Genomic DNA, 13811 nt, shown 5'->3' with positions numbered 1-13811 from the left:
TACAATATGGGGTAGGTGAGGTAAAACTTAAAAATATGAGTCATTTTTTTGATATGGTGTGAAATCACGTATATTTTCTTGTAGTTATTTTTATTTCTCTGCAATTTATGAATTTACACCTCCATCTTGCAACTTTTTAAAATAAGGATAAAATTTAAACAATGGTCTAAGAAGTACATTTGCGTAAATCAGCCCGTATCTTTTCAACCCAATTTTATTGGGTCCGATCAGTAGGCGGGTCGGGAGGAAGATCAACCCGTACGCAAACGTTACAACTCTGTTGTTCTGTCGAAGCTGAGAACGCTACAGCACTGCTTCGACTCAGTGAGTCCTTGATCAACAAGAAGAAGAAGAAGAGGCCGAAGATGAGGAAGCGCGATTTAGCTATTCTGATGCTATCTGCTTTCGCTATTTTCTTTTCTCTTCAGGTATTTTTTTTTCTCATCCTCATTTCTCTATTCAACGCCAGTCTCATACTGCCAAAAAATAGTCAAGAACCCTAGCTTCTTAAATATCACTTTTCCTAAAAATTCCTACTTTAAACTTGTATTTATTGTGTATGTATATAATTACCAGCACGAAGGTGATTTATCGTTCAAGGAGGCATGGTTTCATCTATCCGAAGAGTATCCCATCAAATACGAGGCTGAGCGTCTTCCTCCCCCAATTGTTGCCGATCTCAACGGTGATGGCAAGAAAGAGGTCCTTGTCGCCACTCACGATGCCAAAATTCAGGTAATTTTCTGAATTACAATCCCATAGGATCAGAGACTAGATATAGGATTTATAGTCAGTGAGTTCCAAATGTGCATATATAGACGATTAGGTTTGACTAATAAGACATAAAGGGTAAGCCAAATACTTTACGGATTATACAAGTATAGAGAGTCCGCAGAGGGCATTTTTGTTTAAGGCTGCTCACCTTTTTGAATACAAGGAACTGGGAGAGTAGAAGTTATTTTGATAAACCAATGCATAAGCTGAGGCTCCCTACCCTCTGGAAAAAGCTATGCGTGCGACTGCACTATTGAAGTAGTCTCAATCTGCCCTTCCATTCGATCTTTGGTTTATTCTGTGTGGCTGGACAGTACACTAGGCTTGGCAATTTCTGAGCAACATTTAGTAAATTTCTTAATCAGTTTTCCGATGAAGCTCAATCTACTTTGTTTGCTGGAAAGTTTCTTGTATGCCTTTTTTTTCTTTTTTTTCTTTTAGGTTTTGGAACCACATTCTAGGCGTGTTGATGAAGGTTTCAGTGAAGCACGTTTGCTCGCGGAGGTGTCCCTCTTGCCTGACAAAATTCGTATTGTCTCAGGCAGACGAGCAGTGGCGATGGCCACGGGTGTGATAGATAGGAACTATAATCACAGGGAGCCTCGTAAACAGGTCCTAGTTGTTGTTACCTCAGGTTGGTCTGTGATGTGTTTCGATCACAATCTCAAAAAGCTATGGGAGGTCAACTTGCAGGTGCTTTATGCATGGAGATTCTCACCTTTTGAATTACAGAAACTTCTGATATACTTTCTGATAAACTTATGTTCTATTTGTTCTTCCTGGTAAATTCGTACAGGAGGATTTTCCTCATAGTGCTCATCACAGGGAGATAGCAATTTCCATAAGTAATTACACTGTAAAACATGGAGATTCAGGCTTGGTTATTATTGGTGGAAGGATGGAAATGCAGCCTCATGTATGTAATTACTCCTTTCTAGAAGTGACCAACCCTATTAGAATGTTATTTCATTACGACTTAACTTAGTATTTACAAAGTAAAAAGGCCCAGAAAAAACTACAGCTTTTTGGGACTTCTTGACTCTTGTAGAATTTGTTAGCTAGTCTTTTACCCCTTTTTTGTAGTTTTCTTCGAGTAAGTAAAAGTTACGAAGCGAAATTTTTCTTATGTTACTTATTTTCTTCCTTTTCAGATGCATATTGATCCATTTGAAGAGATTGAAATGGCTGAGAAAAGTGCAGAGCAGCACAGAAGAAGTGCTGCTGAGAAGGAGGTAAATATTCATGCTGTTTGAAGTACACATTTCTTCTTGCTCTTAAGATCACTATTATGTTCCCTGTGCTCTATTTATTACTAGCTGTGCTCTTTTTCGTTCCCCAATTATCGCTGAAACGTAATATCACGTATCATAGTTATCCCTTGACTTTCTTCCGTTTCATATTCTCTTTCTTTCTCATGGGTTGTGTTCAGCTAACACACAATGTAATTCTTGAGGTTTGGGTTATGCTGACATGATTTTCTAAAGAAGACAACTAAATTCCCATATATGTAACTAAGAACAACCATTTACTTATTGAATTAGCTAAGAATATTTCTAGCATTTTAGGTGCCTAAAAAGGTTATCGACTATTGTTAGGTTGTTCAAAGGATGATGGTCTAGTAAATAGTTCTTTTGTTGCATAATTTTCCTGTATCAAAGCTTGAATTGTAATTCAGTAGCTAGTTAGGCATTTTTACAGTTCTCCTCCCTAGTTTTCTAAATGGAAAGCAATGTAGTCATGGCACGGTGCATCATCTCTATTGTTGTAAATAATTCTCAGTTATCTGGGAATTAGTGGGCTGTAGTATGCTTTCTGTTATCAATGTAATATCTTGAAACCTTATTTGTCCTCTTTCAGTTTCACTTGCCTTTATAGCATCTGGTCTCAATGTTGGATGGTTAGGAAATGGAGTTTTATCAGTTAAGTCATTGTTACCTTTTAAAAAAACATCAATTAACTCGTGGTTCTCACTTGCTTATACCGGTCAAGAAGAAGAATTAAAGAAAAGACTTAGTATCGTGGCTTTCACTCAAGGAGTCTGACTTGAAAATGACTTATATCAGTTCTGGTTGCCAATAAATTTGGGAACATGACGCCCTTTTTACATTCCCTCTTTCATATTTCGGCTCTGATCAAATAAGAAAAGTATTCTTTCTGCATCCCTGTTTGTCATATTAAATATAACTGAGACAAAGTCTAGATGCTTACATAGTCCACATGACTCTGTTCTGGTTGAAATAGTTAGAACTCTTACATGTGCACAAAGGGCTGAGCGTTTATCATTATCCTTTCTCGCTTCTTGCTGATTTTGTAATTTTGTGTTATTGAGGTCCTTGAAGTACTTATAAACATGCAACCTTTCTAGATGATAATGCTTATGATCTGCATGGGGTTGTTTGTATATATGTAGTTCGGGGGGGGGGGTTGGTGGTGGAGAAATCCCAATCAATATGCCTATTATTCCCTTTTATGTTTGTCTAGTTTTGCTTTCTTTTGGTGGTGGGGACTGGGGGGGTTGATGCTGAAAATGAGGAAACTGTTACTTTGTGTAGAGGCTGTTTAAATTCAGTTTTGTAGTTATCCTCTTTTTGCGAATTTGTTTTTTTTCAAAATATGCTTATGGTAATACGTTACTCCTGGATATCTTTTTTATTTGGTGTCTAACTTGATGTATTTGTTTAATGCAGGCTTCTGAGAATTCAGGAGCTGTTGATTTACGCCATTTTGCACTTTATGCACTTGCTGGTCGCACCGGCCAACTTCGCTGGAGCAGGAAGACTGAGGTTACTCACTAACTCTCCCTCCCCCAAAAGGAGCCTTTTCTGCTTCAAGTTATGTTTTTCCCCAAAGAATGAGGATGGTGTTAGTATTGTCGCTCATTTTCCTTTCAAGATTTCTTGGTGTAAGTTTGTTCTGGACTACCTTTCATGTCAAATATTTCATCAAGTGTGTATCCTAGAGGTATCTGTACCGTAGACGAATATTACAGTTTGCATTGCATCATTGCTGGTCTGATATTTGTTGAAAAAAGGTGTCATGAAGTTAATAGTGAAGAAAAATTTCAATTTGGAATTGAACATCCTGTGAGAGCTAGCTAGATTTAATATCTTTTCCATCCAATTCTTTGCATTAATCTCACATGTGCTTTTACGAGTTGCTGGTGTTGTTCTAGCATAGAGTTTGTGATGTGAACATGGTCAGTTTGGGCTTGGGTAAACTCGAGAAGACATCTTTTTGAAAATTTTTCTATTAATGATCTTCAATCGTTTCTAAGATATTTCTTTCTTTTTTGTCCTGATATTGCAGAATATTCAGAAGCCATCTTCTGATGAATCTCTTCTAATTCCACAACATAACTACAAGCTTGATGCACATGCTTTGAACAGTCGTCATCCTGGGGAGGTATAGAAACATACTAGCTCATTGAATGCATTTGGGGTGTCATCATTTGACATATTTTTTGCTCTGTTCCTTATCTTTGAAAAAAATCTACTTGAAACTTTTTCATTTAGGCAATCTCATAATTTTATTAAAAACTTAGGGGATACAGTAACACTTTCTTTTTTGTTTATATAAGTTAGAATAAAATATATATATATATATATACAGTTGACGAATATCGGGATGTCACTTTGTAGAAGAACGAGAAGCCTTTCTCTTATTATAAGTAATTTTTCCATGTTAGTTTTCTGTTCGCTTTCTTCCTGTCATAGTTGGTGTTGCAGTCCAATGTTTAAAAGTTCATACTTTTGCTTATTACCGTGAGAAAGCACGAGAGAAAAATTTATTATTGATATTAGTTGTAATACAATGAACCCTATTTATAAGTATACATAATATATAACCTACTCCTACTACATAAGGGACTGGGACTAATTACATATATATTCACATAGCTATTCTAATACTCCCCTCAAGTTGGTGCATACAAATCATATGTACCGAGCTTGTTACATATATAACTAATACGAGGACAAGTGAGAGACTTGGTGAAAGTATCTGCGAGCTAATCATTCGACCTCACAAACTTTGTAGTGATATCTCCTGAGGGTATTTTTTCTCTGACGAAGTGACAGTCAATCTCAACATGTTTAGTTCTCTCATTGGAACACTTGATTCGATGCAATATGAAGGGCAGCTTGAGTATCACACACAAGTTCCATTTGGCTAATCTCACCAAATTTTAACTCTTTGAGCAACAGTTTGATCTAAACTAGCTCACATGTTGCCATAGCCATTGCTCGATATTTTGCTTCTGCACTAGACCGAACAACTACATTCTATTTCTTGCTCTTCCAAGACACCAAGTTACCTCCTACTAAAACACAATATCCAGGCATAGAACGTCTATCAGAAAGTGATCCTGTCCAATCGGCATCTGAGTATCCAACGATTTGCTTATGGCCTCGATCCTCAAACAATAGTCATTTGCCTGGAGCTGATTTAATATACCGAAGAATGCGGACAACTGCATCCCATAAACTGACTTATAACACTCACAGGAAAGGAAATGTCAGGTCTAGTCATTGTGAAGTAATTTAATTTACCAACCAACTGCCTATATCTTGCAGGATCGCTAAGGCTCCCCCTGCCTTGGCTGAGGTCTACAACCTGTCATTCCTGTCTCCTCAAGAATGTTTAAGGCATACTTTCATTGTAAGATCACAATATCTGAGCTAGACTAAGCGACCTCAATACTAGAAAATACTTTAATTTGCCCAGATCCTTAGTCTGAAAGTACTGAAAGAGATGTTGCTTCAACTTAGTAATACCATCCTGATCATTGCCAGTGATAACAATATCATCAACATAAGCCACCAGATAAATAGCAGAATGCCGATAAAACACAAAGTGATCAGCTTCACTACCAGCCATGCCAAACTCCTGAATAACTGTACTGAACTTATCAAACCAGGCTTGAGGAGACCTCTTTAGCTATAGAGGGACCAACGCAACCGATATACAAGGCCACTAGACTCCCTCTAAGCAACAAAACCAGGTGGTTGCTCCATATAAACCTCATCCTCAATGTCACAATGAAGAAAAACATTCTTAATGTCCAGCTAATAGAGAGGCCAATGGCGAACATCAGCTAGGGGTGGGCGTTCAGTACTTCGGTACGATATTTATAAAGTACGGTTCGGTACTTCGGTATTCAGTATATCAATTATGGATACCAAATACCGTACCAATATAGTTCGGTACGGTTCGGTATTTTCTTGTTTGGTTCGGTACGGTTTCGGTATCATACCAAATCTTTGTATTTTTTTACCTTGTTTTTTTTCTAATCTTCGACTCTGAATCTTTGTAACTCTAAGGATCTCTCTTTGATACTCATATAATGTAGGATTGATGGGGACCAATTCTGTATTCTATTGATTCTCTCTTTAATATATGTTAGAATAGGATTCATCTAATCCTTGCTTCCATCAACAACTTCATTTCCTTTTAAAATTCTCTCTAGTCCTTGATTTAAAAAATAAAAAATAAAAGAGAAACCCCTTTTGCTCCCTAATCTATACATATATAAAAACCCTTTGCGTAGTTCATCCAATTCCAAACAAATTCACCAATCACGTCATTGTTCTTTCTTTCTTTTTCTCAACTTCAAAAGAAATCTAATAAATGAACAAGGAACCAAGAAAGTGATGTATAGTAACATGGAAGAAAAAACTTGCATAGTAAGAAGCACAAGTCGTCCATCATCATGTTCAGCACTAGGGATGAGCAAGAATTCACAAATAATATCCAAGGTGAAGCCCCAAACTGTGGCGAAATTAGCTCTTACAACATGAAGTACGTCACCTAAAGTAAGGCACAAATTTTACATGATAAAGATTGGAAGTGAACCAGCGTACTTAACATTAACTTAAACCTGGGTTGGGGCATTGGGCTTAGTCTTGTTGGGCTACTAGCTAAGGGTAACAACGTTGAAATTTTGGGCTGGGAATTGATAACTTGGGCTTGGTGGTAGTAAGGGAATGTTTACTTAAATGATTCGGTATTTCAGTATTTCGGTATACCAAAATATCAAAACCTCAATATCGAGGACCGAACCGAAATACCGAATAACCGAAAAATCGATACCGAAGTAGTACCGAAATACCGAACATACCAATACCGAATTTATTCAGTTCGGTTCGGAATTCGGTTTTTCAGATTTTATTCCCACCCCTAACATCAGTCATTGATAGAAAAAGGCGGACTTGTGCTATTTTAGCCACGAGAGAGAAAATATCACTATAATCATGCCCACATATCTGAGTATATCCTTTGGCAACAAGACGAGCCTTAAGTCGATCAACCTGACCATCTAGACCAACTCTGACTACATACACCCAACGACAACCAACAGTCGATTTACCCGAAGGAAGAGGAACAAGCTCCTAAGTACCACTTGTATGTACAATAGACATCTCGTCAATCATAGCTTGTCGCCATCCTGGATGAGACAGTGCTTCACTTGTAGACTTAGGTATGGAAATATATGACAATAATGATACAAATGCACAATGGGGTGATGACAGATGATGGTAACTTAAATCGACATAATGGGGATTAGGAATAAGCGTGGACCGTATACCTTTCTGTAGTGCAATCGGTTGATTAAGAGGAGACAAGTTTGCAGTATTAGCAGGGTCAGGTGCAGTACGTGAATCAGGTGGGCCTGATGCTGGGCGCGGACGACGATGATAAGTCAGAAGTGGTGGAGCTACAGAAGGTTGAATTGGACTAGGTGGTGGAACCGAAGCTATATATGGTGGAACTAGAGCTAGAGGTGATGGAGCTGCAATTGGAGCTGTAGGTGGTGGAGCTGGAGTTGTAGAGGAAGATGAATGGGAGATAGTGACTGAATCTCCAAAAGATGGAACTGGAAATATCTAAGTTATTACTTGGACCTGTGAAGTATGATAGGGTTTCAAAAAAGGCAACATCAGCGGACATAAAGTACTGTTGGAGGTCAGGAGAATAGCATCGATACCCCTTTTGTGTTCTCGAGTAACCCAAAAATACACATTTAATAGCACGAGGAGCTAACTTATCTTTTCATGGAGTAAGATTATGAACAAAACATGTGCTCCCAAAGACACGGGGCAGAAGAGAGAACAAAGGTAAGTGGGGAAACAAGGACAGTGAATGGAACTTGATTCTGGATAGCTGAAGATGTCATACGATTAATAAGATAGCATGATGTAAGAACTGTATCCCCAAAAACGCAACAGAACATGAGATTGTATGAGTAGGGTACGAGCAGTTTCAATAAGGCGTCTGTTCTTTCATTCAGCTACCTCATTTTGTTGAGATGTGTACGGACAAGATGTTTGATGAATAATCCCATGAGAGTTCATGAACTGCTGAAATGGGGAAGACAAATACTCTAGGGCATTATCACTACGAGTTGTTTGGTAATGTTAAAACTTCAACTTGAAAATACTCCATAATTTGAATGGGTAATTTTATTTTTATTTTTATTATAGATAATTGTAAGATATTTATATTTATTAATTCAAATAGAGTAACCAATTATTTCAAAATTTAAAATTCAAAATAGTTTTTAGTTAGAAAGGTAGTTTATTTTGTCTTAACAATGCCACTTGGCTTTTTGTATTTACGCCACTTGCCTTAATGAGATTGCTTTTTCTTCTACTTTTTAATTATAGATAGATATAATTATTTTACATCTTTTTCTCTCTCTCTCTCTATATATATAAACTACTATCCATTCAATTTGAATTTTTAGTTTTTTTTTTTTTAAATAATTTTAAAATTTCAACTTGAAAATGTTAACCCAATTTGAATGGGTAGTTTTTTTGTATTTTTATTTTTTTATATTTTCATTTTCTATTATATAGCTAATTATAAGATATCTATATTTATTAATTCAAATAGAGTAACCAATTAATTCAATATTTAAAATTCAAAAGGTTTTTTTAGTTAGAAAGGTAGTTTATTTTGTCTTAATAATGCCACTTGGCTATTTGAGGTTATGCCACTTGTCTAAATATTGTGCTTTTGCCTCTCCCTTTATTATATATAGATTCCTAAAAACTAAAATGGCTCTTTTTTGAATCTTTTTGCTTCTCTTCAACTCTCTTTGTTCAGTTACTAAAGCAACTAAATTTAAGTTATATACTCCAAATAAATTCTTTGTTCTATGGGTGATCATTGAAAATAAAAAATTATTTTTGCATTTGAAATTATTTTTCAGTGGCTTTGTTGAAGCAGTAGAGTTTCATTTGACTATTTGAGTTGTTTTATTGATATTGTCGTTACAGTATATACAGGATGCTGAATAAGTAATTTGCATTTCAGCTTGATGTTACAAGTACTAAGTCATATATTTTTGGTAATTTGTATTCACCATGAAATGTGCGCTTTACGTAGAAAAAGCTTGCTATTCGCTTCTTTCTTTTCGCTTAAAACACTCAGGCACTAGGGTGATTCACACATATAGAGGATAAAATGAGATAATGTCGCCTGAGCCTGCGTGGACCTCCAAATGCACACGTCTGTAGCTATACATTATAATGTTTGAAGGTGATAAAAGAGAATATTGCGGATTTAAGAAAACCCCAATATCTTGAATATTGAGGATTTAACTAAGAACACAACATAATTGTTTCAAACGATCCATATAAGTGTTACCAATTAGTTGGGTCTAACGCTAATTTGTTAGTGTTACACTTACGTTAGGTCTGGTGTTTGTTCTCGTATTTTATGGTGTAAGACTTGTTTGTTATGGAATGAAATCAACCTGAATAGAGCTAATGGATATAAAAACCTCTTGCAGCAGATTGGCCATTGATTGATATTCAATTTGTTGTTCCATCTTTTCCCACTACTTCTGCCTTGTTCGTTGAGAAATGCGTTATTCAACTCTAAAATATATTCATCACTAAGCTAACTTGAACTGTTTGCAATTTTAGTTCGAATGTCGGGAATTTAGAGAATCCATTCTTGGAGTTATGCCACATCACTGGGTGAGTGGCATCTTACTGCTCTATACTGATCGTCATTGCATTGCATGTTATTGGTGATGACACTAATGTGAATTCTTTCGGAGCAGGATCGGCGGGAGGACACCAGGTTAAAGCTGGCACACTTCAGGCGACATAAAAGGAAGGTGGTAAAGAAAGTACCTGGGAAGTCTGTCACCTACCCTTACCATAAGCCTGAGGAAAATCATCCACCTGGCAAAGACACTACTAAAAGAATCTCAAATGTTATTGGAAAGGCAGTAAATTATGCAAAATCAGCAAAACCCAAAAAGGTGATGGTTTACTGTGGGTTTTTAGCAGTTCCCCTGTTCTCTTCGTCCTCGCCCTTTTTTCTCAAGACTGTCTTGTATTATGTACTGATAACTATTTGCCATTACTTTAGAAGATGTGTTTCTGATATATCCTTAGCTGTGATCTTTAATTAATAATCTTAATGGCACAATATTCCAGGATTCTACAAGTGATGTACTCGTCAGATCTCAAATTGCTTGAAGTTCTAATTTTTTTTTTAACATTAATGTAGAAAAGCTAATTTGTGAATTGGTTGTTAGAGAAAAACTCTCTTACCAAATATGCTTTAATGGCGTTATGTTTTAATTGTTTGGTAACTCTCATACTCAAGTGTCAACCTATTTTGTAGAGTGAATGATTTGGCATATCGATCGAGAGGGGAGGGAGGGAAACAAAAACTGTCTTTCTACCCCTCTTAACGTGTAACATACTTTCCTAGTATAGACTGTGATGTGATTCCATACAGATTGATATCAATGAGAGAGCTGAAATCTGGAAAGGAAATTCTGAAACAAAAACTGTCTTTCTACCCCTCTTAACATGTAACATACTTTCCTATGCTTCAGTTAGCATAAAATGACTGATGTGATGCCATACAGATTGATATCAAGAAGCAGGTTTTAGGGAAGTAAAGGCATAGCTTTACTGCATCTACGAATGAGCAATTAAATCCTGGTTTTCATCTCGTTTAGACTGTAACATCTTTTCCATGGTTTTTATACTATATCACTATTCACTAACATAATCCCTGTTTTGTGATGGAAATTGCATTTCTGTAGGACCATCTAGTAGAGCAACATTTTTCTGCTGGCAGCTAATTTGAAGTTAGATCATGCATGGATAGTTAAGACCTATTCGACCATAATTGAGAATATTTTGACTATACTGCGGTCCTCAAACTATTTTAGCACTCAGTTACATTTTAAGCATTTTATTGGTGCAGCCGTTGCCCTATGTTCCTACTATCACCAATTATACCAAGCTATGGTGGGTCCCTAACGTTGTTGTGGCTCATGAGAAGGAAGGGATTGAAGCTGTTCATATAGCAACTGGTCGTACTGTGTGCAAGGTATGTACTGTCGCTATCACATATTTGGTTTAAAATACTTATGATTGATGATTCCAGTATTGCTGTGTGTATGTTAAAATATAAGGACATTGCCCAAGTAACAGAGGTCTCGAATAGTAGCTGTATGACAAATGCTAAGCATACTATTTTTTGTGCCAGAAAACCCTTTCGAGTGAACTCTGGACCCTTTTCATTCTCACTATCTCCTTGTCTGTTAGTTTGTGGTTTGATGTGAGTTTATGATTTCACCAGCTTCATCTCCTAGAAGGCGGGCTTCATGCAGATATCAATGGCGATGGAGTTTTGGACCATGTCCAGGTAAAGTATAAATTTTTGCTCTCTTTTGTCTCTCTCCATTTCCAATGTGAATTCTATAAAAAAATTGCGTACTAATATTGCGGACGGGATAAGCTCAATTAGCTTTGATATATGCGTCCTGCTTAAATGGGAGTAGTTATGGATAATGAAACAAAGAATAAAGCAGCAAATAGATTGCTCAATCAAGAGGAAAAAGATAGAACTAGCATCTGACGAAATGACCAGCTGCAGAAGATCTTTGGGACCCTAAACAACTGGCCTAAAAACTGAACTTCCACTTTAAAGCATTAAACTTTACAGTGGAGAAGTTTATTTAAAAAAGAGGATAAAAGATGTGCAGAGGATGAGATAATTCTAGAGACACTCGGTTTCTCTTGAGCTTATTTATCTTATGACTGACATGTATCTAGGATACTGGATGATAAAACTGAAAGTGGAAGGTAAGAACCCCTTCTTTTCTGAAAAGGTTAAGAGCTTTTTTAGGAGAGAAATTGACCTGTCATATTTTCAAAGATCACAGCACTGGCGGATTAGAAAGCAATGAAAGGTGCTTTAACTCTAGATGAATGATTAAGGTTAAATGTTGGTGACTTAACAGTACTGTTTTTGTAAGAAATCAATCAGCATTTTCACGCCTTTTTGTCTTCTCTTTTCTTTCCTAATATTTTTTTTGCAGGTTGTGGGGGCCAATGGTGCTGAACAGACTGTTGTTAGTGGATCAATGGAGGTGCTGCGTCCCTGTTGGGCTGTTGCAACCTCTGGTGTTCCAGTGCGGGAACAGCTTTTCAATGCTTCTATTTGTCGTCATTCTCCTTTTAACTTATTCCAGCATGGTGAATTCTCCAGAGGGTTTGGTCACACTTTTGATGCAACTTCTCTAGAGGTAGCAACGCCTATTCTCATCCCCAGAAATGATGGTCATCGACATCGTAAGGGAAGCCATGGAGATGTTATATTCTTGACAAATCGTGGCGAGGTATCCTTTTAACTTGGAACAAGTGTTTAGTTGTAACAGTAACACGCAATAGTTTCTTCACACTGAGTAGTTCGAATTCTGATAGAAATGATTTCTCATGCCATGGACATGCTTAATGTCTTATCTTCCATGAGATGTTGGGCACATTCATTTTATTCAATAATTTGAAAATGGATTACTTGTCAGGTAACATCATATTCTCCGGGCTTGCATGGACATGGTGCTCTGTGGAATTGGCAGATATTGACTGGTGCTACATGGTCAAACCTTCCATCGCCTGCGGGAATGATGGAAGCTGGCACAGTGGTGCCGACTCTAAAGGCATTTCCACTGCGTGTGCACGACAGTCAAGAATTGATCCTTGCAGCAGGAGACCAAGAAGCTGTAGTATTATCTCCTGGAGGGAGTCTGTTGACTACTATCGACCTCCCTGCACCTCCCACTCATGCCTTGGTGTCTGAAGACTTCTCAAATGATGGATTAACTGATCTTATCCTTGTTACTTCAAGTGGAGTTTATGGTTTTGTTCAAACTAGGCAACCTGGTGCACTCTTCTTTAGCACACTTGTAGGCTGCCTTATAATTGTGATGGGAGTGCTCTTTGTCTCACAGTATCTAAATTCTACAAAGGGAAAACCTAGGGCAACTTCTGGTCAGTGGTGACAAGTGAGGCATACTGATAGATTATAGAGTAGTGTAAGCCACAAGATCCCAGACTTAGTGCAGAAAAAGAACTACCGTGGGATTTCAGCCATATGCATCAGGAAGGGCTTCGGTTTGTGCGAATGGACCAGCTTGCAGAGAAAAAGATAAGGAACACTGTAAACTTTTAGAGAGCTCTTTTTATTCTTAGTCCTAATTCTCCTATACGATTGAGTTGTATATTACTGCAACACTTGTTGCATATGAGCTATGCCTGTATTTGGGGTTAGATTAAGGTAAGTTTTTCTGTCAACATTTCATCCTTGATGTCGTTTTTACTACTCCCCAAATGCTACAAGATTCTCAAGGTGTACTATAGCATGTTGCTCAAATTAGTGCAGTTTTGTATTCGTCGGCTGTTTTCATAGCTACATCTTTCCCAGGTCTAGCTAGATATCCCCTCGCCCCCACCCACCACAATAAAAAAAGAAGATATATTGTGCACTTGCTATAGCTGAGATGGAAACGCAACAGGAGAAGCTAAGGGAAGTCTTGCCACCATCCACGTATATGGTAGTAGTTTTGGTACAGTAAGTTGATTGATAGCAATATAGTTCCATTGCCTAACGTAGGCCTATGAACAGAGACTCCTGTGTGGGTTTTAGGTCGAAGTTAGCTCAGTTTGGTGCCCAGCTATCCCCTTCTGCTACTAAGAAAAAGGAACTTGGGATTGTCAATTGTT

General features: G+C 37.4%; 1 protein-coding gene across 2 annotated transcripts; it reads left to right on the top strand.

The window, feature by feature from the left end:
• Positions 1 to 251: 251 nt before the first annotated feature.
• Positions 252 to 13479, top strand: LOC104216385 (uncharacterized). 2 transcript variants are annotated; one of them, XM_009766413.2, is made up of 13 exons: positions 252 to 428; positions 577 to 735; positions 1216 to 1467; positions 1571 to 1690; positions 1926 to 2006; positions 3462 to 3557; positions 4081 to 4176; positions 9702 to 9755; positions 9842 to 10045; positions 11008 to 11133; positions 11386 to 11451; positions 12128 to 12427; positions 12614 to 13479. In XM_009766413.2, exons 1-13 carry the CDS (start codon positions 366 to 368, stop codon positions 13088 to 13090), a joined length of 2094 nt encoding a protein of 697 aa, XP_009764715.1. In that variant the 5' UTR covers positions 252 to 365; the 3' UTR covers positions 13091 to 13479. The 2 variants fall into 2 exon arrangements, with proteins under 2 accessions (XP_009764715.1, XP_070024123.1); XM_070168022.1 differs by having other exon boundaries at positions 291 to 428; positions 1316 to 1467.
• Positions 13480 to 13811: the final 332 nt, after the last annotated feature.

Source organism: Nicotiana sylvestris, chromosome 2, assembly GCF_000393655.2.
Source record: "Nicotiana sylvestris chromosome 2, ASM39365v2, whole genome shotgun sequence".
Taxonomy (NCBI): Eukaryota; Viridiplantae; Streptophyta; class Magnoliopsida; order Solanales; family Solanaceae; genus Nicotiana; species Nicotiana sylvestris.
This window is presented reverse-complemented; position numbering and strand designations above follow the sequence as displayed.

What these genes read in the sequence shown, in the direction of transcription:
- LOC104216385 (XM_009766413.2), top strand. Translation starts at nt 366, where the DNA reads ATGAGGAAGCGCGATTTAGCTATTCTGATGCTATCTGCTTTCGCTATT. An exon ending in GCTGGAGCAGGAAGACTGAG is followed by an intron (nt 3,558 to 4,080) that starts GTTACTCACTAA and finishes CTGATATTGCAG; the next exon opens with AATATTCAGAAGCCATCTTC. An exon ending in GAGTTATGCCACATCACTGG is followed by an intron (nt 9,756 to 9,841) that starts GTGAGTGGCATC and finishes CTTTCGGAGCAG; the next exon opens with GATCGGCGGGAGGACACCAG.